The 27176-nt window shown below is 39.0% G+C and overlaps 1 protein-coding gene across 2 annotated transcripts in view; it reads right to left on the bottom strand.

Moving 5' to 3' along the window:
* Window positions 1–27176, bottom strand: part of TOX (thymocyte selection associated high mobility group box) — a 338355-nt gene that overhangs the window by 135259 nt on the left and 175920 nt on the right. For both annotated transcript variants that reach the window (XM_062188463.1, XM_062188465.1), the window contains one exon: window positions 11847–12089. In XM_062188463.1, coding sequence (XP_062044447.1) covers window positions 11847–12089 — 243 coding nt within the window. The remainder of the gene's footprint in view (window positions 1–11846; window positions 12090–27176) is intronic.

Below are 27176 nucleotides of genomic sequence, written 5' to 3'. Positions count from 1 at the left end.
GTTACATTTTACTATCAAAGACAAGGGCATAAGAGTCCCAGATACACAAACACAATCAACAAAGAGACACAAAGATAAACACAGAAGACACAGATGCAAATAGCAGAATTTATATTCTCTGTCACAGTTGCATAGTCATAGCTGGACTATTCTTAGTCTGTTAAATTTTTCAGCACTATATATATATATTCCAATATAAACAAGGTGTTTCAAAAGGCTACTGATTTTGTCTTCCAATAGTCTTACAATATAGTGTTTTTGGCAATAATCCTGAATACATCACTGTAAGAACTGAAGGATTATTTTTCTCTGCAGTATTTGCATGTTTCACTCTGTATGAAGAAAGGTCCTATCTCAATTTGGTAAACCACTAATGATGTGTGCTGGTTAGTATAGAATGTGATTAAACATATAATGGATATAAGTGTATGAAACAATTTTAACAGTGTAATATGTTTCTGGGGTTGGATGATTTTTTAATTAAAAACAATTAAGATCATGATTAAAGAAAGTACAGCTCTCTAAATGTTAAAGAATGGTTTTCAAATATAACATGTTTTAAGAAAGTGTCTTGCCTATCAAAAATAGAAAAACTACCCTGAAATACAAAAAGGAATTTAATCTTCTCTGTCAAACAGTACTTATATTCCTCTGGGGAATTTGCACAGTCCATTAAGTTTGGAGAAGTTCAGCTATCAATTTTATGATTATATATTTATCAAAATGTTAAATATATTTATTAGGTGAAGAAAAAAATATCTGTTCTCTGGATGATTATGGCATTTGTGATATTTGAAATGATCCAAGAAGGAAAGTCGAAGCTAATATTATAACAACCATAACAATGATCAAAGACCCTGCGGTGATTCGTACTGTTTCTCCCATGCAGCGTGTATCCCTGCTGGCAGAAAGAAGTATATAAATGACTAATACAAAAAGACAAATATTATTATGTTCCTATATGCAATGCTTGTCCACAGAAGAGAACTTGAAACTTTCAAACTAGAACAAACTGAAATGGAAAAAAAAAACACAAAACCAAAACCTGCTCTTAAAACATTCCCGTGTGCTCTAGATAAGAATAGTTAATGAATAATGAAGGAAGTGGTGGTTTGAAATGAGACCGGTTCATTGTTCTCCTGAAATCCATTTCAGGCGAATTCTCATATGACTCTTACGGGTTTATAATGCAGCATTTGAATGTTAATAATCTACTTGGACAAATCAAGCAAATGGCAAATCAAAGACATGCACATCCTGGGTGTGACCATTTGGTAATAGAAAGAAATCAACACTAATTCTGTATATTATAACTTGTGACTGCCCCCCTGCCCAGTTTTTAAGAACTAGTCAGAAGTCTTAGTAATCTTGTACTGTTACAGATAGTTTTCCTCACAAAAATAGTTCTACTCAGAAATTTAAAATATCTTTTTAAAGAGAAGGATCAACAATACATTGAAATTAATTATCAGATAGCAAATTTAATAGTGGTACAATTTAGGAATATTTAATAGTATTTTATTAAATAGTAAGATGACAGAGATTTGATGTATTTTAGGGTTCTAATTCACTAAATTACATTGAAAGTATAAGGGTACATCAAAAAGTTTGTGGAAATGTGGAATTAAAAGGCAAGTTTTGGGCACTCAGCCTAGTCGTTCACATATCCACGTCCCATATCGGAAGATGTGGGTTTGGTATTTGGCTCTGGCTCCTAACTTTCTGCTAATGCAGACCCTGGGAGGTAGCAGTGATGGCTCAAGTAACTGGGTCCCTGCCACCCATGTGGTAGACCTGGATTGATTTACCAGCTCCTGGCTATAGCAGGCATTTGGGCAATGAGCCAGCGATTGAGAGTTCTCTCTCTCTCTCTCTCTCTCTCTCTCTCTCTCTCTCTTTCTTTCTCAAATAAACAACATTAAAATATTTTTAAGAGACAAACTTATTTTGATCCAAAAATTTTGAAGTCCACACATAGTTTTTTCATAACATACATTTTCTAAGATACTTTTGAAGACCCATCCTAATAAAACAGGCTGAATGCATTAAGACCCCATAATACATGATATTATGTTTTTTAAAAACAAGTACTTGTATCATGTTTGAAGTCCTAAACAGCTGCTTGGAAGTGTCAGCACAAAGAGCAATAATGGTCTTGTGTCTGTTTGGAGAAAACATTAGGGATTCCAATAAGGACCAAGGGATTCATTCATTCATTCCACCAGAAATAGTTACCAAGTACACAACTTAGAGTACTGTTGTCGGCAATTTCAGAATGAAGGCCTAGACAAAGAAAGCAAGAAAGCGTTCAGGGTGTTTAGGTTCTCTATCCTACAATGAGCTTATGAGGCTGAGTAAGAAAGAAAAGAAGGAATTTTCCTCTGTGGGATGTGACCTGGGTGTTAATGCTGAAAGGTAAAGAAAGACGACAGAAAGCAACACTGTCATGTGAAGCAGTGTCCTCATTATTGTTTAGTATAGGAGTGGGGATGGAACATTCTTTCGGACTTGAGATTCAAAGAGTAAGCAAACACTGAGCACAAGGCTTCGTTCCACCCAGCAGAGACCTTGGAGGAAGGAACTCGGGAGCCACACAGAGAGCACCTCTGGGTGCACCGCTGCTGTCCTGAACAGGGCTCTGTTTGTACTTCAGGTTCTGTGATGCTTTTCCCAAACTCCCTCTTGAACACTTTCAGAAATATTTTACTTATAATGTTGAGGTTATAGCCAGTGATGGAAAGCTTATGGCTAGGATGGTGGGATTCTTACTAATGGGCCTACTTATCCAAAAACAATTATGTGAACATAACTATAATTTTCCTTCCTCTCTTTGTTGGCAAAGGACTATTGAAATAATGAGTATCCAGTCAGAAAAAAAAAAAAAGGATGACTTGAAGAACAACACCATGATAGCCTTTCCAGATGTTTGCCTTTAGGTCGTGAAATGAGTTACACAAATACAAGATGGGGAATTGCTGGCTTGATACCAACACAGCAAGAGAAGCACTGAGCAAAAATTAAATATGAATATCAGCAATCAATGATGCTGTTAAAGACCCTGTCCCAAAGCACTCACATGGGGGCAGAGAATAATTTAAAACATTCAGAAATTAATCTGTAATCTGGGGCTCTGGAGTTCTGCTTACCATTGTCAATCACATTCCTTTAAGTTATACAGTTTTTTTTTTAAATAAAAGGAAGCTAATTTGATTTAAAGGTTGAAAAATAATGACCTTTCAGGGAAGGCTAAAGGAATTGGGGTTACTTGGGCCAGGTAAAACATAATGGCAGGATTGACTTAATAAAGTCCAATACCTACAAGTCAACTGGTCTCCAAGCTTTCCATGGATGAAGCAGACAAAGCAGGCTGAAATTGCAGCAAAAGATTTTGGTTTAACTTTAATAAGGAACTTCCTGGAAGGAATCTAAATCTCTTACTACAATTTAACTTAATGTTACAAGGTTAATTAAACACAAACAGGCTACCAAAGAAAGTTGTGGAATTTTGGCTCTTAGAAAACCACATATCTGAAATGGTTTAGGTTTACTCCTGCCTAGAATTAAGAGACCAGATTGAATAACTCCCAGGGTTGGCTGACAGTATATCATAGAACTGATTTTATAGCTTTTTGACTTCTTCCATGCATGGGTGAGGCACACACATTCATACGAACTCTAGGGTTGAAAAAAAAAAAAGTACAACAAATCCTATATATCAAGTGAATCTTAAGTCCGATTACTTGGCATAGTGAAAGAAAAGTGTTATTTTTAAATTGGCTCCTTTCCTGAACACTATTAAGGAGAACTCTGGTTTGGAATAATATCTTATTATACCACTAAAAGATAGCCCCAAATCATTAATAAACTGAGTTCATTGAACTACTTATCAATACTGCATTCAAATAGTCTGTTTTGAAAAAAGACTTAAGCAGAGCTCAACAACTAACCACACACAACACTTATTTCTGGTTTAATTAGAAATTTGAATCCCACCTCCTCCATAAAAAAAAATCCCATATATTCATTGTATACAATAAAAAAAAAAACCAGCAAAAATGGGTAATTTGTGGGGAAAAACCAGGTTGAAATGGCTAAATATTTGATAAACTGTGGCATAACTCTAAATAATCATTCAACTTTTTTCTTCTGTCAAATGGGCAAAATTATTTCTGCTTATTGCATTTTTTTAATAGAAAGAAACCAGCCCCTGTGATATACATTCTATCTTTGGCTAATGTTTCTATTAGCCCCTACCTAAATGGGGCCGATGTCATCAGCTCTATCATATCCTAAAGGATCTTTAGCTCTTGTCTACTGTCCCTGACTTTACGCATTACATGAAATAAAATACCTCAAGATTTTGAAAATATTTATTTTAAAAACAGCAATCAAATTGTCTATAATCACATTTTCTGCTTGGCTTTGAAAGCGGCATTATTCAATACACCAGTGGTCTTTCCATAAAGGCAGCATATTAGAAATGCATGCTGCTCTAATGCATCTGAATGCCTTGATGTGCGGCTCTCCCCACAGGCCCACAGGATCACTCCCGCTTCCGTTTCATGCGTCCTGTATAGTACCTACTGAAGGGATGGTTGTCAAAACAGTTGTACAGTGGCCTTTGAATGCAAAGTGTGCCATGACTGAATGCTAAAAATGATAATAAATCGGAGAATATACATTATGCTTGCTCTTGTTGCCTGGGAAAAGAAGGCATTTGGGAAATAAACCCCCCAATTTTATCGCCTTTTAACATCTTTTTTTCCATTTTAAACTCCAGGGCTAGAAATTTGAAGCATTCAAAGAAATTGAAATCTCCTTTGTTGCTTTTTTTCATTGTAAATTTCCTATAATGTATCATTAGGAACCGCACTCTGCAAAAAAGCCCAGGTTCTAAATGAATCCTTTCTGCGAGGCCATTCTAAAACTTTGCACGGTTTTTCTTTGTATGAAAGAGCTTCTGTTGGCTACACAAAGAACAAGCAATCGCCACACATATAGGCTGGGCAGCCAGGCTTGGATGACTTTATACAAGGTTGCATTTTCCCTTCCACCAAGCCATGATTAAACCCAGCAGTGAACGTACAGGAGTGGGAAGAAAAAGAAGACAGCTCTTGATTTCAGTTTGTAGGAATCAAAGGATTTTTCTTAAGTCACGCATGCTTAATATTGGCATTTTCTTATTCTCCCTTTCTCTCCAAATAGTTTTGTAGCTTATTCTTAGTGACACGAAAACATCATCTGTCCATACAAAGCCACATCACTTTCTCATTAATGGCAGAATAACATTTCCTACTCAAAACAAATGATCTGTTCTACCGGTTCCTATATCTTAATAACTGATTAAAGGCTTTGAGGGGGGACTATGAAAACACTGAGAAGGCCAAAGTCATGGCAGGAAACATTATGAGATAACTAGTGTGACAAGTCAAGTGAGCCCTGGAGTCTGGATCAGAGTGGTGAGGTCCACAGAGCATGAATCACGGGAAAATGCCAGTCCTGGGGAAGGTGGGTGGCAGGTATCATTTGGGCTTGTGGTTTTTCCATCATAATGAGTGCGCATCTGGTGCAGCAGGTAAAATGCTGCTTGGAATGCTGGCATCTGATGTGGGAGCTCCTGGGCTCCAGTCCTTACTTGTCTCCTGATTCTGGCTTCCTGCTAACATGCACCCTAAGAAGCAGAAGGAGATGTCACTCAGAGTCACACAGCTGGTAAGTGGCGATATTAGGATATGAACCGCCACCTGCAAGGTAGACCCAAACTGAATCTCCAGCTCCTGACCTATCCCTAGCTCTTGTGGGCATCTTGAGAGTGATCCAGGGGATGGGAAATGTCTGTCTTTCTCTATTTCTATGCCATTCAAATAAATAAAAACTAGATAAAAAATTTTTAAGAAAAGAAATATGAGTAAATGAGACATTAAATAAAAGCATCACTGTTTGAGGCTGGTTCCTGGCTTCTCTAGCTCCAAGGGGCTCTGTATGGACACACTGAACAAGTCCAACCCTGCTGGTAGAGGGAGTTCAAGTGACTTCCTCATGGTTAACAAGCTTATCCAAGGTTCGCATTCCACGGCTTTCCTAACCACACTCCACTCTCTGAGAAGTGCAGACAAATCAATTACCCACTATCAAAATAACTCAGGGGAGTTTGGAGAAATTGGAACACTTGCATATTGGGTCATGAATGTCTGTTTAACTTGGACCCAGAGAATCAGAACTAATTGGCACTTCTTTGACAGTATATATTATAGAAATTCTACCCTGTTTTACAGTCTGTCCTTGGAAAAGAGGGCCTTTATGAAAATGGAATCTTTTTAAAAGTGCCAGAAATCTAAATTATTGCAAGAGTCTTGATTGACTGTAAAGAATACTGACTAACCATAAAATGGCAGTGGCAATACTATGCAAAAAAGAATGGGTGGGGAAAACAGGAAGAAGAAAATATACTCTATATATTCTATGCAAAGACACATCAGAAAGTTCATGGAAAATTGAATTAAATGAAAGGATTATTTGGCGCAAAAACTTTTTGAGAGCCATGTGTACCAGGAGTCTTCAAAAAGTTCATGAAAAATGTATATCATGAGAAAACCATGCATGGATTTGAAAACTACTTGCACCAAAAAAAATTACATTTTGATTCCCTCTTCCATAACTTTTTTGAGGTACCTTGATAATTCTATGCTAAATTTTAGAAGGCAGTATAGATATACTTTACCTACTATGTGCTAGTCATTGCTTTACTAATATAAACTATTTTGATGTTTAAAACATTGTGAGGTTAAACATCTTATGTTCGTTTTGTAAATAAGGCAAGTGAGGCACAGAAAGGTTACCTAAGTCACTCAGAGTCGCATAGCTGGTAAGTGGCGATACTAGGATATGAACTGAGTTAGTCAAACCTGAAGACATTACTTTGGATCACAATGAGATAAAAAGACACTTGGTGAAAGATAAAGAATTCCTTAGTAAATATCGAGCTTGCTGTTGTCTTTTTTGACAGATGTGAAGGTTGAGGATTAACATTTAGATAACTTTTGGAACATTTCTTCCTGTGTTTCAGCTCCTCCAAAAGAATCATACAGGCTTGGTTTTCCCAATTTTACTTAACAAGCACTTACATAATGCTTTCTACATGCCAGCCATAGGTCACAGCAATTTTTAAGAATTCCTTGAATACCTAAAGGGGATGATTTTTACCCTCATCTTTTAGAGAAAGAAGTATTTATGGGTTGAGCCAGTAAGCAATCATGTAACCACTCTAAACTTCCATTTTCTGTTTGTGAAACTGGAATTCTAATACTTTACTGAGGTGCTGGTGTTTAATTATGGATTACATTTTTATGTCTAATATATTAGGCATTTGTCAGAAACACTGATCTAATTTGTGAAACTATCACTTGTGTTGCCAAGGGGGATAAGAAACAACGATAGATACAAAAAACTTCTCTTTAAAATAAAATCTCAGTAAAGATGATACATTATATATAATTTAAATAGTAACATATATAACACATGCTAAAATATATATTAAACATCATAACATCTAAAGTGTACATAATATCTAAGAATAGAGATATTTTCAACTCTTAAATTTATTCAAATATGAAAATTCAACCATGTGAAAATGTAACAGAAAGACACGATCACAAAACTAACTGAAAAAGGCTCAGTTTTAATATCCTTGAAGAGCTTTCGGAAAACACAATTGGAGACAGTTGATCCTCTCCTCTATATACAAATCTGCCCAGGGTGGTTTATAATCCCAGGATTTTAAAATTCACAGCAAGTTCATTATTTAGAATTGACAAATGTTAGCTTTCATTAGTTAGTCCCATATTGTAGGTGACCTTGAAAGAAGATCTCGGGAAGTGTTTACATCCTGATTTCTGTAGCCATTATTTTCCAGTCTATATGAGCACTGATATCTCAATGATCACTATTCGTAAATACATTCCAACAACTGGTAAACTTGCAATAATTCAATTGTTAAATTTTGTGATGCTTCTTAGGCATGAGCAAAATTGGTTGGAAGGCGCTTTAGTGAGCTTTTATAAAGAAATGTGATGAGAAATTCTTATACTCAATTATACTCTTTCAAAGCAAATCATCTCCTAGTGCTTTTCAAATTTAAAATATGGAAGTAGGAAGGGCTGCTCATATTTAGACCCATCTATGTTTGGGAATGATACACACACAGCTTCATGGTCCATCCCTCTATTCTTGCTGGCCCCAAGCTGGAGTGGTCTCTCAACACCTCTTCCCTGGGTGGGGGTAACAGGCTTCTGGGGCATTGCACACCTCCAGTTTCTTACCATGTCACCTAGCCCAGATACAACTGCTGCTAGGATTCCCCTACAACACTGCTTTCATAATGCTTCTACATGAATAAAAACACCAATGGTTTCTAATAATCCAACCTCTCGAGTCCAAACTCCTCTGCCTGAGTTTTGAAAGCTTTGCTCAAATCTCCCAATTTCAAGTGCCCATCCTGAGTTATGAACACACTCCAGTAAGGCTTTTTCAGCCATTTTAGAATCCAAATCAAAACTATCCCTTCAGTCCTAACTGCAGTCCTACCTTTTCCATTAAATTTTATTCCCAGATCAGATTACTGTAATCTCTTTCAATTAGGCATTGTTACTGAGTTCATGGCCAGGACCTCAGAGTTTAGCACTTCTCTTGGTTTCTAATTGCTTTGTGTTTCTTTCTCTTTCATATCTATGTATGTTTTCTTTGTGGCTTATAAGCTCTTGAAGGACAGTGCCCTTGTCTTATCAATCAGTTAAGCCCTTTCATACATTTAGACTAGGGTAAGCATTCAGAACGTACTTATTGAGGAATGGCATTCTAGTCACGTGATAGCTCACAACAAGAACCTAAGAGACTCTTTGTTTCTGAAAGGAACTAGTAGACAAAAGATAGCTCTTGGTTCTTCCAACTGCATTAGATTTCTATTGCAACTTTGCAGTGGATCAAACTCTGTTCCTGGAATCCAGCCACAGATCCAAGGCTTCAAACAGGAACTACACAGTTAATCTCCAAATCTACTTTCTCCAAGGGTATACAGCTTCAAAAAAAAATGGATTTAATCTGAATTTAATGTTTAGCATCAACCTCATTAACTAGCCTTATACTGTCCAATCAGTAGCCACTAGGTGCACATGACTACTTAAGTGTAAGGTAATTAAATTTAAGGAAAATTACAAATTGTTTCATCAGTTACACTAGCCACATTTAAAGTACTCAGTGGGAACAGGCCTGTGGTGCAGTGTTTAAATTGCCACTTGAAATACTGCATCCCATATCAGAATGCCTGACGCAGGACACGGCTACTCTGCTTTTGATCCAGCTTCCTGTTGTCAAGATGCATGCTTGGGGCCTGCCACTGAAATGGAGACCAGATGAAATTCTGGTCTCCTGGCATCTGCCTGGCCCAACTCTGGTTGTTGTGGGCATTTAGGCAGTGAACCAGCAGATGGAAGATCTCTCTCTGTCCTTTTGCCTTTCAAATAAAATGGAAACAAACTAATGAATAATAAAAAGTAATAATCAGTAGCTGGTAAACATTCTTATTGGATAGCATCACACAAAGTTATGTTGGTCTGTACCAAGGCTCATCTACAGCCTCACATGCTGGAGTAGACTTCTGCTCTCAGCATTAAATTAGAAGTGAGAACCACAGGTTAATGTCCACCCCCCAGGGTATGGTTTGAGAGGTACTGGTTAGGCTCTGCATCCTAACAGAAACCCTGATGGACTCACTATTGAGTGCTATGGCAAATGAGAGCTTTATGTCTTTAGTTTCCACCAAGAAGGCATTTGTGTCCCCTCTACCTTGTAAATTGTTGGAAGTTCCAAAGGAAACATCATGTTGAAGCAATAATGTCTAAGTCCAGTTTCTGACAGTGGGTTGGGTGAAGAGACAATAAAGAAATTTTGTGTGTAGAAGCTCTGGATAGGGAAAGAGAGAGGCACAGTAGAAGAGAGGCCCCAAAGTGGCTTGGTTCATGTCTAAGACAAAGTCTAGTTCCATATGTGTCATTTGGAGGTGAAATGACTGCCATGGGCAGAAAATCTGGAAAAAAAATCCCAGACCCATCGTTATTGAAGTCACACAAGCATCTCTTAAATAGTGAATGGCGTATTGAGAAAGTCCTAGGACTGCTAAGAGATAAAATATGGCTAGGAAGGAAGCTAATTTTATAAAGGCAAAAGGGCTTTGAGATGTAGACTATATAACTGACTATTTAATTACCCCTTCTGCAGCCCAACTCCCATTCCTACCATAAGGAAGGAGCAGAGAAGACAAAATGACACTTTGCATACTGAATGCAGCCTTCTCCTTCCTAAGGTCTAAGAGTCCCCATAAAGGCATGACCCGGATGTGTTACTTGGCTCATGAAGTGGGCTACAGGCTTAGTCCCAATGAGACATAGGCATATGATTTTTTCAAGGTGACTACATTAAAGTACATCATTTTTCAGATTTGCACGTTCAGCGTGTTTGTTTAAAAAGGCCAATTTCTATTTTATGGAGTCAGAGTTAATGCCTGTGGGCTAATTCCACACAGATGGAATAAAATTTAAAAAACTGGAGACACAGTGCTGAGTTTTCTGCTATTGCTAGTGCTACAAATGAGTTCTTCCCTCTTTGCCACCCAGATGGCTGCCAGATTTGAAGAGAATTCTAAATCCTACTGTGGCATTAGGCTCTGGGCTTCATTCTCTGAGGAAACTACTCCAGTTCCTTTCAATTCTATTCTCCCATCCTTGTGCCATTATATTCATGATTAATAGAAAGTCTTCTTGTGAAGTCACTCAAGTTAGAGATATATTCCCAAATGATTTAGATAAGTAATGAAACAAAACACTTTTTTAAAATGAGAAACAACATAAAATGAGAGTTAATCAATTTGTATTGTGAACATGACAGCACTGTTCAGTGAATTAGGAAAATGGTAAGAGAGTTTGTTAGACTGTTAGGTTATTGAATAATAAAACCAAAGAACACTAATTAAAAGTCACTATTAACCTGCAAAGAGGGTTTTATAATATGGTTAAAAGCCCTACCAAATTCTTTTTCCACTATGCAGGCTATAGGCAGAGAATTTATTAAGATTTTAGATGGTAGACACATCAGAAGGAAAGCTTTTATTTCAAGCCAGTGTCCCCCAAACATGGGATGTGTTAAAAGCACAGACCACTAGACTCCCTGGGTAGGGCCTGGGAATTTGACTTTTTTTGCTGGTTTTCTGGTGAATTCATGAAATTTACATTGCTAAAGACAATTGAGACTGACAACAGGTCTGATGAACTGAAAGACTTTCATGGAAATAAATTTTGATCATCAGAATTCTATGTCCAAAATAAAAATGAAAATGATTTTCTTGCTTTCCTACTTTGTCAATTTGTGGAATTTGAGAGCGGAAAATAGAGGGGAAATCAGGGTCAATCACAGTTCTTGTTCAGAAGATGTAGGGATTTTCCTTGCAGGAAAGAATCTTTCACTAGATGAAAGGAGTGTCTTTAAGGTTATTTTTTATATCAAAGCAGGTAGGCCTATCTGACTTCATAATAGCACATTCAGCATCAAATTGTATTTAGTATTTGGATTATAAATATGGGTGATCACCCATTCATTGATTATTGCCTTGACTTACATGAAAAATAGAATATTACTTTAGGAATTTATAGGATTTACGGAAAATATTTGCCATAGCTATGAACACCTTCTTAGTTTCAGAGTTATGCTACCACAGTGTAAATGTCCCTGCATTAAATTTGTCCTTCTCCTTGCTATGTGTCTCACCCCTGACCACAAACAGGTAAGCAGAATCTTACCACGGAAATGGAGTTAGAAAGCAGCGTTCCATCCTGGCCCAGCATGTTGGAAACGGTGATTTCAGGTAGGTCCATGTTTTGAGGATGAAATGGTAGCAGGCCATTGTGGTTCATTGGGTGACACAGAGAGTGGTAACCAGATTCAACTTCATTCAGGTGCACCAGCGAGTGGTCGGGGAGGGAAGGAGGCGTGATGGGTGGAATGTTAAAGTCTTCACTTTCCAGGCTTGGGCCAGGGTAGGACTGTGAAAAGATCAGAGGGACATTGTTGCAAATTAGCACCCCCTTTTTCTTCAACATCAGGAGCAAACGCACATGACCCCTTCCATATAGTTTCCAGCCAAGCATTGTGGAGTTGGTAAAGACATTTCAAACACTCAGATTATCCTGCTATCCTTTCACTATTAGACTACAAGGTGTATCAGCTCCTGGGATGAAGACTGCTTCCATTGGATGGTTTTATTTTTCCAGGAAGCAGAACTCAAACAGATTTCAAAGATCCCATTAAAGCTTTCCAGCATTTTAATCTAGATGAATACCTTGCTCATGGGAATTGTGGGGAAGGAAAGCAATTTATAAAATTAATGTTTGATCAAACATGTTTCATAGGGCTCTTGACTGCTTAGATCATGGAATGTAACAAAAATGAGTTCCAGAAGTTCCAGGGCACTTGCTTTTGGGTATAGAATTGCTATCAGCTCACAATTGACAAAAAAAAAAAATAGTAGTAGTAAAGAAGTAACTGCAATATGTTGCATAAGTAAGGCTGTTCTGAAAGCCTTATATATGAAAAAAAATGCCACTAAGTTAATTTTATTACAAATATTGTCTCACCAATCACAAAATTAAAGTGAAGATTGCTTACATGATTTCTATGAATGCTTGATTTACCCCAGAATCTGCTAAATAAAATTGCAATCATTTAAATTCAGTTTGGCCCATTTTAAAAGGCAAAATAATCCTAATATTATTATTATATATATAATATTATTATACTACAAGTACTGGAATAAAAGTCAGAGGAAAGAAGGAAGGAAAGATTAAATGAGGTCAACCTCCTTTAAAAAACATGTCATTGAAAATATAAGGAAGAAATGAATAATGAAACATTGTTAGCCATTAATAATGACAAAGCCATATTCAGCAGCCCTTTATGGAACAGGTGTCATAATATAAAGGAAACATTTGGGTCCAGATAATTCTTGCAGGCCTATCTTTTTAGTTACGAGAGCCTTCATAGCATTTGACTGCATGGGTAACAAGGATTCCCTTGTCTAACAGCACAGCGCCTGCTGAAGTGTGCAAGATTTGAAATGAGCAGGCAGAGAGTAGGAGCCAAAGAAAGTAGTGTAAGGTATTCATTGGGTGTTCAGCCAATAAACTTCATGCTCCTGCGTCCAAGTGCCTGGGGTTATTTTTTCCAGATGGCGTCTATTTGTCTAACAGAAAGAAAATCTTCAAGCTGCACTTGCTAAATGTTGTACAAGTTTTGATATATTTGTTTAGGTGCTGTCAGAAGACAAGATGAAATGAAAGGCTTCATGGAACATCTGGAATTTAGACCTCGTCATGGGGAGGTGCATGTGACTCAGAGACTGCGGGTATGGGAAGGAAAGGGTTGTTCATCCTTGCAGATCATTTTTCTTTCATATCTAAAGTTTTGCTAAAAAAATCAACAGCTCTAAAAGTTCAATCATCCATTACTAAAGCCTCCTGTTAACAGCACATATCTGTTGTCTGAAAAATATATTAGGGCTCAATGTCAAAGTGAGTTTGATTAAAGTCTCACATGCCTGATATAATTTAAACTCCCAATCTATAGACCTAAGCTATCAGTTTGTTGTACAAATATTCATATAAAGAACAGCATAAAAATGCCCAATGAGGAGGTGGGACAGAGGAGAAGCATGTTTATTAATGCCCGTTTTATATAAAGAACCCTGTTGATTCCCTTTGATTATGCCATCTTCATTTAATCTTTACAATAATTATTTGTCTGGCTATCTTTAACCCCATTTTACTGAAAGGAAATTTGTGGCTCAGAGGTTAAATGATTCCTCAAAGTTCCCTAACTGGTAAGATCAACTCAGAATACATGAGGGATGCAGCTATGGCAAAAGAAGACATTTATGCTACATGAGGAGCTTAATTCTACTCTTTCATTATGTTGAATAACACAATATTGTCAGTACTCAAGTATCTTAAGAATTAGGATTAGCATTAGCATCAACTTCTTTCCTATCCCAAATTCAAACACAATGCCTACCCACAAAAATTAAATAATTATTCCACATGAACACAATAACTCATAATTTGTCTCCATCAACATTGCAAACACTGAATTTTTGATACATATCTTCTAAGAAGTTAATGAATGCCTGAATGAAACCTTTCCAGATAACACACAATTAATGCCAGTGGTAATGGAGAAAGATGTTTCTAATTTTAGAAATGTCAATGAGCCTCTGAAAATAATACTGTCTACCTATGGTAGACATGACTTGCCATTCTAGGGTTTCTTTGGCAGTTAAGTCTTAATTTGTGGTGTTTTAAAAGAAGGTTTAATTAATATTGCTTAGCATTCAGTGATAACAATTGTACTGCAATTTAACTCAGCTACACAGTTTATTCTTATGTAATTGTACATTAATGTTATTGAATCCATGCAATTATAGACCATAACCACAGATTCCACAACTTAACCAGTAATGGGCAGTTATGTGGGTCAAGAATTTTAACAACATGAGGTTACTTGGTAGTTTCTGTTCTTCACATTAGAAGTCAGGATATGGTTGTTTGTCTTGAGCCCAATTAGAGTGTAACTGATGCCATATAAAAGTATTTGGGTAATTGTAGAAATGTTGAAATGTCCCATAACTTAAAAAAAAATTTCAAAGCTAGACTAATTAATATTTAAAAAATATAGAGATGAATTAGCTAGTTACTCAACACTGATTTCTATGACATGATAGTTTTATTTTGATTTAAAAAAAAAACTTAATACATTGAACTCAGCAACAGTTAAGTTTTATATTATAGACAATTTGTAGTCTGAGAGGATGTAAGGGAATGTGATTCAGTATTTTCCCTTACTCCCCATGAAGCTGACTGGTTAGAATTTGTGTTCAATGTTTGTTGAATGAATAAACAAATGAATCAATCACCGAATGAATGCACTCATGCATCAGTGAAGGGATAAATGAATGCCAAAAGGACTCTCCATAGGTACAAAGTGGGTGAATACATCGCTGTTGGTTCCATGCAACTGAGTCCATTTAGTGTATTCCCAGGACTTTGCACTGGCCCGTTGACAGCACGGTGTTCATATCACAGCTCATCTGTAGGTAGGCCAAACAAAGACCCGAGCAACTTGAGGAGGGCTGGGTGGAGCAGCTGGTGTCCCTCTCTGGCTGCTGCTCTTTGCCCTCTGGGTGGACTTCCACTTACCATGGCCCAGGGATGGATTCCTAAAGATTTGCAAAGGAAGGTTTGTGGTCTCCGGTTCTCAGAAGCTATTGGAGCCTAATTCCTACTACAGACAGGGCTCCCTGAGAAGCACAGGCCGGAAGGTCAGGCAGCAGCTCTGATGGTGTGCCGGACCAGCAGCATAGGCCCAATGAGACAAGTGGGGATGATGAGGTCCTCTGATCAGGGTGATGGAACCACTCAGGAGCCAGGGAGGTCGAGCAGTCAGAGAGGAGACTTATGTTGAGGTCACTTGGTAAACACAGGGAACCTGTCGCACTTGCCCAATGATTCAGGGTCCTTTTCTAACTGGGGTTCATTTCCTCTAGATCTCAGTGAGGCTTAGAGTTTAAAGGATCATTCATACTTCAACCTTCTTTTTTTATTTTATTTTTAGACAGGCAGAGTGGACAGTGAGAGAGAGAGAGAGAGAAAGGTCTTCCTTTACTGTTGGTTCACCCTTCAATGGCCGCTGCGGCTGGCACGCCGCGGCTGGTGCACTGCGCTGATCCGAAGCCAGGAGCCAGGTGCTTCTCCTGGTCTCCTACGCGGGTGCAGGGCCCAAGCACTTGGGCCATCCTCCACTGCACTCCCGGGCCAAGCAGAGAGCTGGCCTGGAAGAAGGAGCAACCGGGACAGAATCCGGCGCCCTGACCGGGACTAGAACCTGGTGTGCCGGCGCCGCTAGGCGGAGGATTAGCCTATTGAGCCGCAGCGCCAGCCCTCTTCAACCCTCTTGAGAACAAAGATTTGATCCTTCCCAAGAGGGTCCTCTTACCACCATTAGACAACAGGACTACATGATTTTAGCTTGAATTAGCAGACAGCAAGGAATGAATCCCCGGTCCAAGAGGCTGTACAAGGTAACTTTCCATACAGAATGTAGAGGAGGCTTCATTCTCCTGAAGCCTGTATATGCGTCTATACACCCCAGTCTGGAAACCAGAGCCTTGACAGCAGCCTTGATGACACCAATACCTGCCTCTTCCCAGCAAATGTTCCAAGTCAATGGTGATCATCCACATCAGTGGGAGAACATATGTCAGGTCAGAGGGTGAATTCCAGGTCAATACTTTTTTTCTCTTGGATCCTCACCATATTAATGAAAGGTAAGTTGGAAATAAGTATGCATGCTGAATGATTTGGTCTAGACCACAGTCAGTTTATATGATCCAAATGAAAGCTGGTGCCGCAGCTCAATAGGCTAATCCTCCGCCTTGCGGCGCCGGCACACCAGGTTCTAGTCCCGGTCGGGGCGCCGGATTCTGTCCCGGTTGCTCCTCTTCCAGGCCAGCTCTCTGCTTGGGCTGGGAGTGCAGTGGAGGATGGCCCAAGTGCTTGGGCCCTGCACCCCATGGGAGACTAGGAGAAGCACCTGGCTCCTGGCTTCGAATCAGCGCGGTGTGCTGGCCACAGCGCGCCGGCCATTGGAGGGTGAACCAATGGCAAAGGAAGACCTTTCTCTCTGTCTCTCTCTCTGTCCACTCTGCCTGTCAAAAAAAAAAAAAAGTGCTATATGATCCAAATGATTCAGAGAAGTTACATTTACTACTTAAGCCAGTTTTCCCTGACATTAGGACACTCACTGGTTTTTGACACAGAAGAGTCCCCGTGATCCTGTGGCCAGAATACACAACAGGAATCATGTACAGCAATGCAGGAGGTACCATGCATGACTCTTTTCTAGGAACAAGATCTATGTGCCCCTGAATGTGGGTCAAGGACAGGTGCACTGTCAAAAGGCTTGACTAATTCTGGAAAGCAACAAACTTCATAATATTGCAAGTGGATTGTTAGAAGTATTAAACGACTAATTTAAAAATATTCTCATTCTTAAGGGAGTATTTTTGTAGTTCTAAAGAACAGAGCCAATGACTATTTCAAGTCATTTTCTCAGGGCCTTAAAAGGCAGTATTTGCACATTCACCTTATGAAGTAGTCTTTTTCTGATGATAAGGATATAGGTTTGGGGCTAACAGAGGGTAATCTTCATTCCTTTAGTGCTAAACAAGAATGACACAAGGCATGGTGGAAGAATAGAGGCTTTGGAGTCCAATACACAAGATCTGTATCCAGGTTCTTTAAGACATGTATGTACTAGTCTGGGTTCTGAGGCAAGTATCTTATTCCTCATAAGCCTCCATTTCTTTTTTTTTAACTTTTATTTAATGAATATAAATTTCCAAAGTACAGCTTATGGATTACAATGTCCCCCCCATAACTTCCCTCCCACCCGCAACCCTCCCCTTTCCTGCTCCCTCTCCCCTTTCATTCACATCAAGATTCATTTTCAATTCTCTTTATATACAGAATGTCAGTTTAGTATATATTAAGTAAAGATTTCAACAGTTTGCACCCACATAGAAACACAAAGTGAAAAATACTGTTGGAGTACTAGTTATAGCATTAAATCACAATGTACAGCACATTAAGGACAGAGATCCTACATGAGGAGTAAGTGCAAGTGACTCCTGTTGTTGACTTAACAAATTGACACTCCTGTTTATGATGGCATCAGTAATCACCCTAGGCTCTTGTCATGAGTTGCCAAGGCTATGGAAGCCTTTTGAGTTCACCGACTCTGATCATATTTAGACAATGTCATAGTCAAAGTAGAAGTTCTCTCCTCCCTTCAGAGAAAGGTTCCTCCTTCTTTGATGACCTGTTCTTTCCACTGGGATCTCACTCGTGGAGATCTTTCATTTAGGTCATTTTTTTTTTTTTTGACAGAGTGTCTTGGCTTTCCACGCCTGAAATATTCTCATGTGCTTTTCAGCTGGATCCGAATGCCTTAAGGGCTGATTCTGAGGCCAGAGTCATAAGCCTCCATTTCAAAACCTTGTTTCCTGGGGTTCTTAAGAACACTCAGAATAAAGACATACAAAAAAAAAATCTTAGTAATCAATGTTTGCCATACAGAAATGTCTTATAAATGTCAGCTTTGCATATCTATAGTTACTGTTAAATGGATTCACACATGCCATGGATTGGGTCATATCCAAGAAAATAAACAACTATAGATAGTAGGGTTGAGAATTTAGACCTGTTTCCCACTGCAATATCAACAGGAATCTCCATGTTTTTGATATTGATCAGACCTCACAATGGAGAAAAGTGTAGCCCCATTCGTATATGGAGTATTTATTTAACTCCTCTTCATAAAGAGTTAAAGTTTCACCTTTATTTTAATAGGATTAAATTGCAGATCTTAAAGACTAAAAAGACAATGGAGAACAGTGGCAGGAAAAGGATTAGGATAGTGTTGATAATGACCAAATGAGTGGGGTGGGGGGGGTGGGAGTGTGGCAACTACTTCAGTCCCTTAGGGAGTTCCACTGGTGCTGGCGGACCTGCAATCTTGATGGCCCATTCCCATCTTAGCACTCAGGTTACCTTCTACCTAGGCAAGTAAAAAGGCTAATGGATTTGTGAGCCAGAATGTCAGTATCTTAAGTGTGCAACGACCATACTTCCCAACAAACCATTGCATCTTTAGAAAGGCTGTCTTGCCTCAGAGACTCTTGCAAGAAGGTCCAGTTGCTAATCCTAGGGATCCCTTTGGAGACTAGAATCAAGAGACTGGGTGAGAGAAGTAACCAGGGATCCTTCCTGTCTGTTTTGGATAGCTGTGTGTGGATGCCTTGTTCAGACATCTGACTAAAGCCAAGATCCTTCTCCCAAGTCCAATCTCCCCAAGTCCTAATTTTGGTGGGAAAGGAAAGGACACTTTGGTTTCCGGAAGACCTGGTTCCCCTGATTGTATTTTTTTCAGATTTATTTTATTTGAAAGAGTTACACAGAGAGAAAGAGGGAGGCAATGAGAGAGAGAGAGAGGTCTTCCATCTGCTGGTTCACTCCCCAACTGGCCGCAACGGTTGGAGCTGCGTGGAACCGAAGCCAGGAGACTTGGGCCATCTTCTACTGCTTTCCCACGCCACAGCAGAGAGCTGGATCAGAAGTGGGACAGCCGGAACACAAACCAGCGCTCATATGGGATGCAGGCACTGGCACCGCAGGCAACAGCTTTACCCGCTACGCCACAGCACCGGCCCCATCCTCTATTTAATTACTTACTCACACTCCTTTTCAATCACAGTGCTTTACATAGTCCATGACCTCACATCCTGTTTATGTTACTTTTTGCTTCTCCAATTCACATGTCTTTTTCCAACAGTCTGTTCTTATTCTTTATTCTTATTTTACATTTTTTCACCTAGAAGTGCACTATTCCTTTGACTAGAGAAGTCTTGCTTTCTTACTGCCTCAAGAGTGCCAATATATGCTGATCAGGAACAAATAATGGGAAGTCTCCTCTGGACTTTGCCGTTCTCTTTCTAGACTTTAATTTCTCCACCAGAGAGTCACTCTATTTCTGAGTCTTTATCCACCTATTGCAATCATTATACACAGCACTCAATCTTTGGTGACAAGAAGTCCCATAACTCCAAAGAATTCAAGATATCTTCTGGTGCATCTTTAAATTATGTGATAGGTTCATGCAATCATGCATATGCTAAAAATATGGCTATGGTTATAACATTGTAAAATATGTTTCTCATAGAGATCTTTATTTGAAAGATAAATAGTACTGTCATCAAATATATACAGAATTCCTTAATTTTTAATTTGTAACATAATTCCTAAAAGGATAAAAAATGCCTGTAAATAAACACGTTTCATCTTCCATTATTGAACATTCTTGTTGCATGATTCAGATAACTGAATGCAAAACAAAGTAAACTGAGAAGTTTATTACAGCAACAATAAACTTCTGTATATTTTCAGAAGTTAAGATAGTGCATGTAATACTTATTTTTTTCTGAAATAGTTTAAAAAGCTTTAATGTGATCTCCAATTTCTTTTGAGCAGCCCTTCAGAAGTAGGTGTTTTTCACATTCTTTTGTCTCTGCATGAACAAGGGTTGATAGCTTGAGAGTATAATGTATTACTGTGGAAAGCTTCGGTCTGTTACATAAATCATCTTAACACTCAGCAAGGATTGTCCAACAGTGCCATTGACGTGCTCAAGCCAATGATCCTGCAAACAATTTTTTTGTCTTTCTTCATGTGCTAGACAATAGCAATAAATCATCTTCATTTAAAAACATACAGTGTACTAATTTTTCAAGCAACAGTTATCAAAATGAAATTTTGGTAGAAAATATTGCTCATTAATTTTGTAACCTGTTAAGCAAAAGGCCAGAGTGTCACATTCAGTATAAACACATTTGTTGTGTTCCTACTATGTGTGCAACATCCGGTAAAGTCTGCTTTGAGATAAAAAGAACTAGGAAACTCAGTTTTTTTTTGTTTGTTTGTTTGTTTTGCTTTGTTTTGTTTTTTTATAGAGAAAGCAAATTAGGAGGACAATAAGGAACTTAGGCTTCCAATAAAGAGTAACATGTTTGAAATGTCAAAGTGACAGCAGAGTATAAACGACAGAGGAATTACTTGGAGCTGGGTGATTAAGGGATTGCTGTAAGTAGATTTACAATGATAACAGGGCCTGAAGATGAGACACTTCTGCAAAGATGTGATGGGTGATGAGGGGGTACCACACACTGGCAAAGGAGTGAGTCCAGGCAAATGGACAGGCAGCAGCAAGGTGTTCAATAGCAAGGTCAAGTCTTGAATCCCCAAGATGACTTCAAGAGCAAGACTGCTCCATCAATCAAAAAGTGGGGCACTGGGCTCATTGAGAGCCTGTGATGGGATGGAGATATAAAGTGAAAGTCCAGGTGCAAAAAAGAATCAGTGAGTCAAGCCTGAATGAGACCAGAAGACAGGAGCCTGCCCTGGCAGAATGCCTGCCATCAGCTCTCCCTGGGGCTGGGATTGAGGGAACTGTGAACCCTGAGGTTAGGGGGGAACTGGGGATGTGAGCTAAGCACTTCACTCACACCAGGTGTGGGTAGGGTAGGGTCACCTAAAACTCTGTCATAACTGGTGCAAGATTCCCCTCTCCTCCTATTTCCAGAAAAGTCCTTAATTTTTATGTACAGGGATTTCCCCCACCACAATTCTATTCATGATACTGGAATGCATATGAGATTTTTTTTTTGCCTTTCACTATTGCGTGGGGTGAGTGGACATGAGTTTCCAAGCACTACTTCTCAGGAATATTTAAAGACAAGATATTGTGTGCAATTTTCATAAATACCTTATTAGCCCTTTGGCTAAATTTTTTTTTAAAGGTGTGAGGGGGCAGGCATTGTGGTACAACAGGCTAAGCTGCTATGTGACATTGGATATCAGAGCTCCTGTTTCGAGTCCTGGCAACTCTGCTTCCAATCAAGCTTCCTGCTAATGTGCCTGGGAGGCATCAGGTGATGGCTGAAGTATTTGGGTTTCTGCCACCTATGTGGGAGACCCAGATAGATGTCTTGGCTCCTGGCTTTTGATTGGACTAGCCCTGGCTGTTGTAGATATTTGGGGAGTTTGGAATCAGTGGATGAAAGATCTCTTTCTCTTTCTCTCTCAGACCTTCTTTTTCTTTTCTTTCCTTTACTGAAGATTTATGTATTTGAAAGGCAGAGTTACGAAGAGGCAGAGGCAGAGAAAGAGACAGAGGTCTTCCATTCACTGGTTCATTCCCCTTCTCTGGTTCACTCCCACAATGGCCACTACAACCGGAGCTGGGCATACATACAATTGTATATAAAATTTGCTTTCTTTTGTAAATAATCCATGTTAACCAATAACTACAAGTAGAAAATATGCAACAAAAAGTCATCCTTACTCTGACTCCAGGAAAAACAAAGACATTATTAAAATATGCATCTTTCTAGTTTTTTTCAGTGCATATTTACTGTTTTGTTTTGAGCTTTCATGTTTGCTTTTGACAACAAATTTGGATCACAAAGCTCAGACTTTGGAGCTAGAAATGGCATGTGTAAATCTCAGGTCATATCTTAGTAGATGCAGCTACTTAATTTCCATAAATTTCAATTTCCAAATCTGTAAAATAGGGATAATAATAGGATTCAATTAATTAAGGGAACATAAGGATTAAATAAAATGGATACTGTAACTACTTTGGGTAATACATTGGTTCAGAAGAAGTAATCAATAAATGTTAGCTACCCTTTCATCATTATAGTTTAATCTCAAAATAATAATTTTTCCTGCCAATAAATACCATCCACACTGCAGGTTAAGTGACTGCATATTATATCAATTTATTCATACCCTACAATTTTTCCATCATTTCTACACTTCAAATATTGAGGGTGTTCCCATTTTTCTGTTATGAATCACCCTGTGATGAGTGACCTTGCTCGTTCATTGCCTTAGTATGATGGTCTAGAGTTCTGTATTTATACGTAAATGTAATCACAGACAGCTAGCTTGGGAGGAGATCACAGAGATCACTCCCCACTTTGCAGATGAGGGAAATGAGGGTCTCAGTGGTGATGTGCTTGTGGTGATAAAACTAGTTGAGTAGAGGGACAATCCATAGATAGCATCATTACAATAGGCCTTTTACATTTAATCATTGAATAAATTCATTGGGATTTAACATACTATTTTTAGACATGTGCAACCTTCGAGTTGTAATAGATGCCCATTTTTATAAGACCCGTGTTAAATGGGTTTTTGCACGTGGTCAGGTTGTGTTCACTAAATCATAGGCAGGCAGGCAGCATGAGGCTGTGCATTCAGTGTTGGCTTGTTTTTGCGTGTATATATTTTGTGTGTAAAGCTTAAAACACATGCTATGTGTGTTTGTGGCCATTCTTTCCATTTTTGTGTATTGAGCAGAGTTCAATTCATGTTGGGCTCACACTTTGTATAAAGAGGACAAATTGGCAGAGGGCCAGAGCGCCACAGATGGCCCACACTCTTGGTTTGGCTCCTCACTCAAGGAGTCCAGGAAAGGGGAAGATGGGCTCCTGCTTCGAGTCAGATATACAATTCCTATTCTTTGAGTCTTCTTATCAGCAAACAACTGCAAGAGGATCCTTAGATATCTGAGTGCCTTTTACTTCCTAAAATCGTGCTGCAAAGAAAATGTATGCTAAAGATAGGGAAGACCTCCCCCATCTAATGAAAATAAGACCCCTCAACATTCAGTGCCCCAAAAGGTGCCATCCCTAGGGAAGAATGGAAAAAGGGGTGAGATGTCTTTTATGGAAAGACCTCCTTGGGTCCGGTGTGGTGGTGTAGCAAGTAAAGGACCAGCAACCTAAATGGGCAATGGTTTGACTCACAGCTGGTCCACTTCGAATCTAGCTCTCTTCTAATGTGCCCAGGAAAGCAGTGGAGGATGAACCAACTCCCCAGGCCCCTGCACCTACATGGAGACCCGGGTGAAGCTTCTTGATCCTGGTTTCAGACAGGTCCAGTTCTGGCCATTACGGCCATTTGGGGAGTGAACCAGTGGATGGAGGATCTCTCTCTCCCTCTCTCTGTCACTGTGCTTTTCAAATAAATAAATAAATCTTAAAAAAAAAAGACCTCCTGTACTTTGGGGAAGAACAGTTAGAGCATCAAGGTGGGAATAGAATCGTGACATTGGGATGGGGGAACAAGGCACACAGTTGGCTGTGGGCAGGGAAAAGGATGGAGAAGGAGAGGAGGGAGGAATCACTGTTCCACATAACAAATCCAGGGATAGCAAGTGACTACCTCTTATTTGTGCAGCATTTACATGTGAACTGATATTAAATTTTTGCTTTTGTAGCTGAAAATTGCTAAATATCCACGGTTTCATTGGATTAACCTAATGTTTCTCCAAAGAGTTCCCCACGTGTGCTCCATTGCAGTTATCTCACTATTAAAAAGGACTGAAGGTAGTAGCTCAACATTTTGACCTTACAGTTTTAAAATAAATTAAGGAGGCCAGTGTTTGAATCAGTGGTGCTCCTGCATTTCATATCAGAGTGCCTGCTTCAAGTTCTTGCTATTCCACTTCCTGTCTAGCTCCCTGGTAATGCACACTGTGGGAGGCAACAGGAGATAGCACAAGTAGTTGGGTCTCTGCCACCCATGTGGGAGACCCAGATTGGGTTCAGAGCTACTGGCTTTGGCCTGGCCCAACCTGGCTATTGTGAGGTAATTAGGGTGTGAACCACTGGATGGAAAATCTCTCTCCATCTGTCACGTAAAATGGCAGTAAATAAATAAAAATTAAAAACTGAATGAAAGTAAATTAATCTCAGTTGACCCACGATGGGCCTTTCACCTTCTCAGGCCAGAGTCAGAGTTCAGATACTGACTGTCCTTTTGATGTTTGGCAAATCACTCTACCTCTAACCTCACTGCATTGTTGTGAGGATTAAATGAGATAATGCATGAGAAGTTTCTGCTTAGTTCCTTGCCAGCTTCCAATAGACAGCTGTTATTATTATTACTGATCCGATTCACTCAAGATGGTAGACTAAGGGAGTGCAAACAGAAGCAAACACTTCCCACTAAGATTCGCCAGCTTCTTCACTAGCAAGAAGTTTCACTGAAATCAGAGCCTAAGAAATAGACAGCTCAGTACCCACCATGGAGGCAAGCCCACGCTTCCCTAGAGGTCACCTCTGTACACAGCCGCTGGCCCTGCTATCTTGCAGTCCTATATCCACCAAAGCCATTTTACTTTGTGATTTCAGAAACATAAATATGCAAAAGTAAATAAAAACTCATTACCGGTTTATCAATTCTTAGAGAAGGGCTTCTCCTAAAATGCTAGGGTGTTCAGTTGCATCCAGGAAGGTTTCTAATCCCTGGGCTTAAATCCTGACCATCTTAGCCCTTGTGAATTTCAGACCAGACTATTCCATCCGAGCAACTCGATGCTGGGTCTATTTTTTTTTTAAGAATTATTTTATCATATTTGAAAGACAGAGTTACAGAGAGAGGTAGAGCCAAAGAGAGAGAGAGAACTCTCCCATTCTACCAGTTCACTCCCCAAATGACCACAACAGCAGAGCTGAGCTGATCCAAAGCCAGGAGCTTCTTCTGGGTCTCCCATGTGGGTGCAGGGGCCCAAGGAGTTGGACCATCTTCTACTGCTTTCCCAGGCCATAGCAGAGAGCTGGATAAGAAGTGGAGCAGCTGGAATTTGGATCGGCACCAATATGGGGTGCTGGCACTGCAGGCTGGGCTTTAACTTGCTGAGCCACAGCGCTGGCCCCAGATGCTGGGTCTTAGAAGTCACTTGTTTAGCTTTGCTATCCACAAGATCAGTTATTATAATTTGTGAACAGCATAGGACATTAGAACATTCCTAAGATAGCCACCAGTTAATTTTCAAATTGTTAGGGTTATAGTCAAAATTATCCAAGCTGTGGAATATTACAGATCAGAAAGAACACAGGAGAAATGAAACATATACAGATATAGATAAAGATTAAAGCAAAACCTTCTTTGCACTTCTGGGAAGTTTAGCTAGGTCTGCTCCAAACCCCGAGGAACTGAAACTGAAAAGGGAAACTTGACGCTTTTTAAAAGGTGTTTGGGGTGAAAGGAGAATATGAAGAAGAGACAGGGTTGGATGGAAAAAACCTCAGCTTTTCCAAGCCTCAGTGTTCTTATACTAAAAATGGGCAAAATTACTTTGATTTGATGTATTAACAAATTAGTTCTTGTTTAGAACAATGTGCAAGGGCCTTGGAAATAAAGTTGGCATACACAGGTGGCATTATTCAGCAAATTACTGTTCTTAACTTGAAATACTACACTTATTTTTGGGGGCAGTCTTTAGTGGCAGGCTTATTACCTGCCAGAGAAAAAATAGAGTACATTACAATTGCAAAAATTTCATGGGAAAGATCATTTAGATTTCATAACTGTTCACGTACTAACGAAAAAAATCTTCCAAATACAACTGTGAACATGCCAAAGGGCTGCTCTCAGAGTATATCAGATGCTACCTGTGCAACTGGTCAGGCCGTGTACAAAAGCCTCAACACCTCTTCTCAATGCCCAGTGTCTTGGCATCACTTCACATTTGCCCACTAAGTAAATTCTGCTCTAAATGGAGCTCGACACTTGGAGAATCTGCTTTTACCACGAATATTATTCCATTCAGATATTTTCACATTTTTTAATCACTGAAATACATTTCCCTAATGCTTGTAAAAACCCTACTATTAGACAATTATAAAATTCTTGAGCAGGCCCAGGAACAAACATTCATTTTCTGAAATAAAAAATGAGTCTTATATTCACAAATCCCACAGCTTGGAAATGTATATGATACACAACATTTAACCTGTCAGCAGCCTCATTAGTGTCAATGAGTTGAAACTGGCAATCAGTGGATGGTGTGCTCCACATGTGTTTATGTTTTAAAATGTTCTTAAAATAGCTCCTGCCTGCGAAGTTGATATAAAACACTTCTACTGGACAAATGAATTTCAGTTTAAATGTTATGGCCTGTTTACATTTTTTGGAATTCGTATTTCTCATGTGGACGATCATTTATAGCTAACAGAGTCAACTAAAGTCATAAGAAGAAATATTAAAGGCTACGTGAGTAAAAAATCATCTCAAGTTTAGCCACACCAATATGTAAATGATCAAGAAAATATGCAGATGGGTGGATGGATGTTTGACTATCAGAAGCTCTAAATTATATATTTGTAAGGAGTCTGTATCATACAGCTATTAAGACATCTTTATAAACTACAAGAGCCATGTGAGCTATTTCAAGATATAATGCTGAAAAACAGACTTCCATGTAAGAAGCCAATTTAAGAAGAAAACAACATAAACAATAGTAACTTGTGTGCTCAAGTGAAGCATCTTTTTAATTTTGAGTAATGAAGATGTCAAGCCAAATGCTAGAGTAGTTTAACTTAATTAGGTGGCCTATTTTTCCAGGCATCCTTTCATTTCCCATTGAAAACTCAGCTTGTATGCAAGGCAACAAGA

Source organism: Lepus europaeus, chromosome 4 (assembly GCF_033115175.1).
Source record: "Lepus europaeus isolate LE1 chromosome 4, mLepTim1.pri, whole genome shotgun sequence".
Taxonomy (NCBI): Eukaryota; Metazoa; Chordata; class Mammalia; order Lagomorpha; family Leporidae; genus Lepus; species Lepus europaeus.
This window is presented reverse-complemented; position numbering and strand designations above follow the sequence as displayed.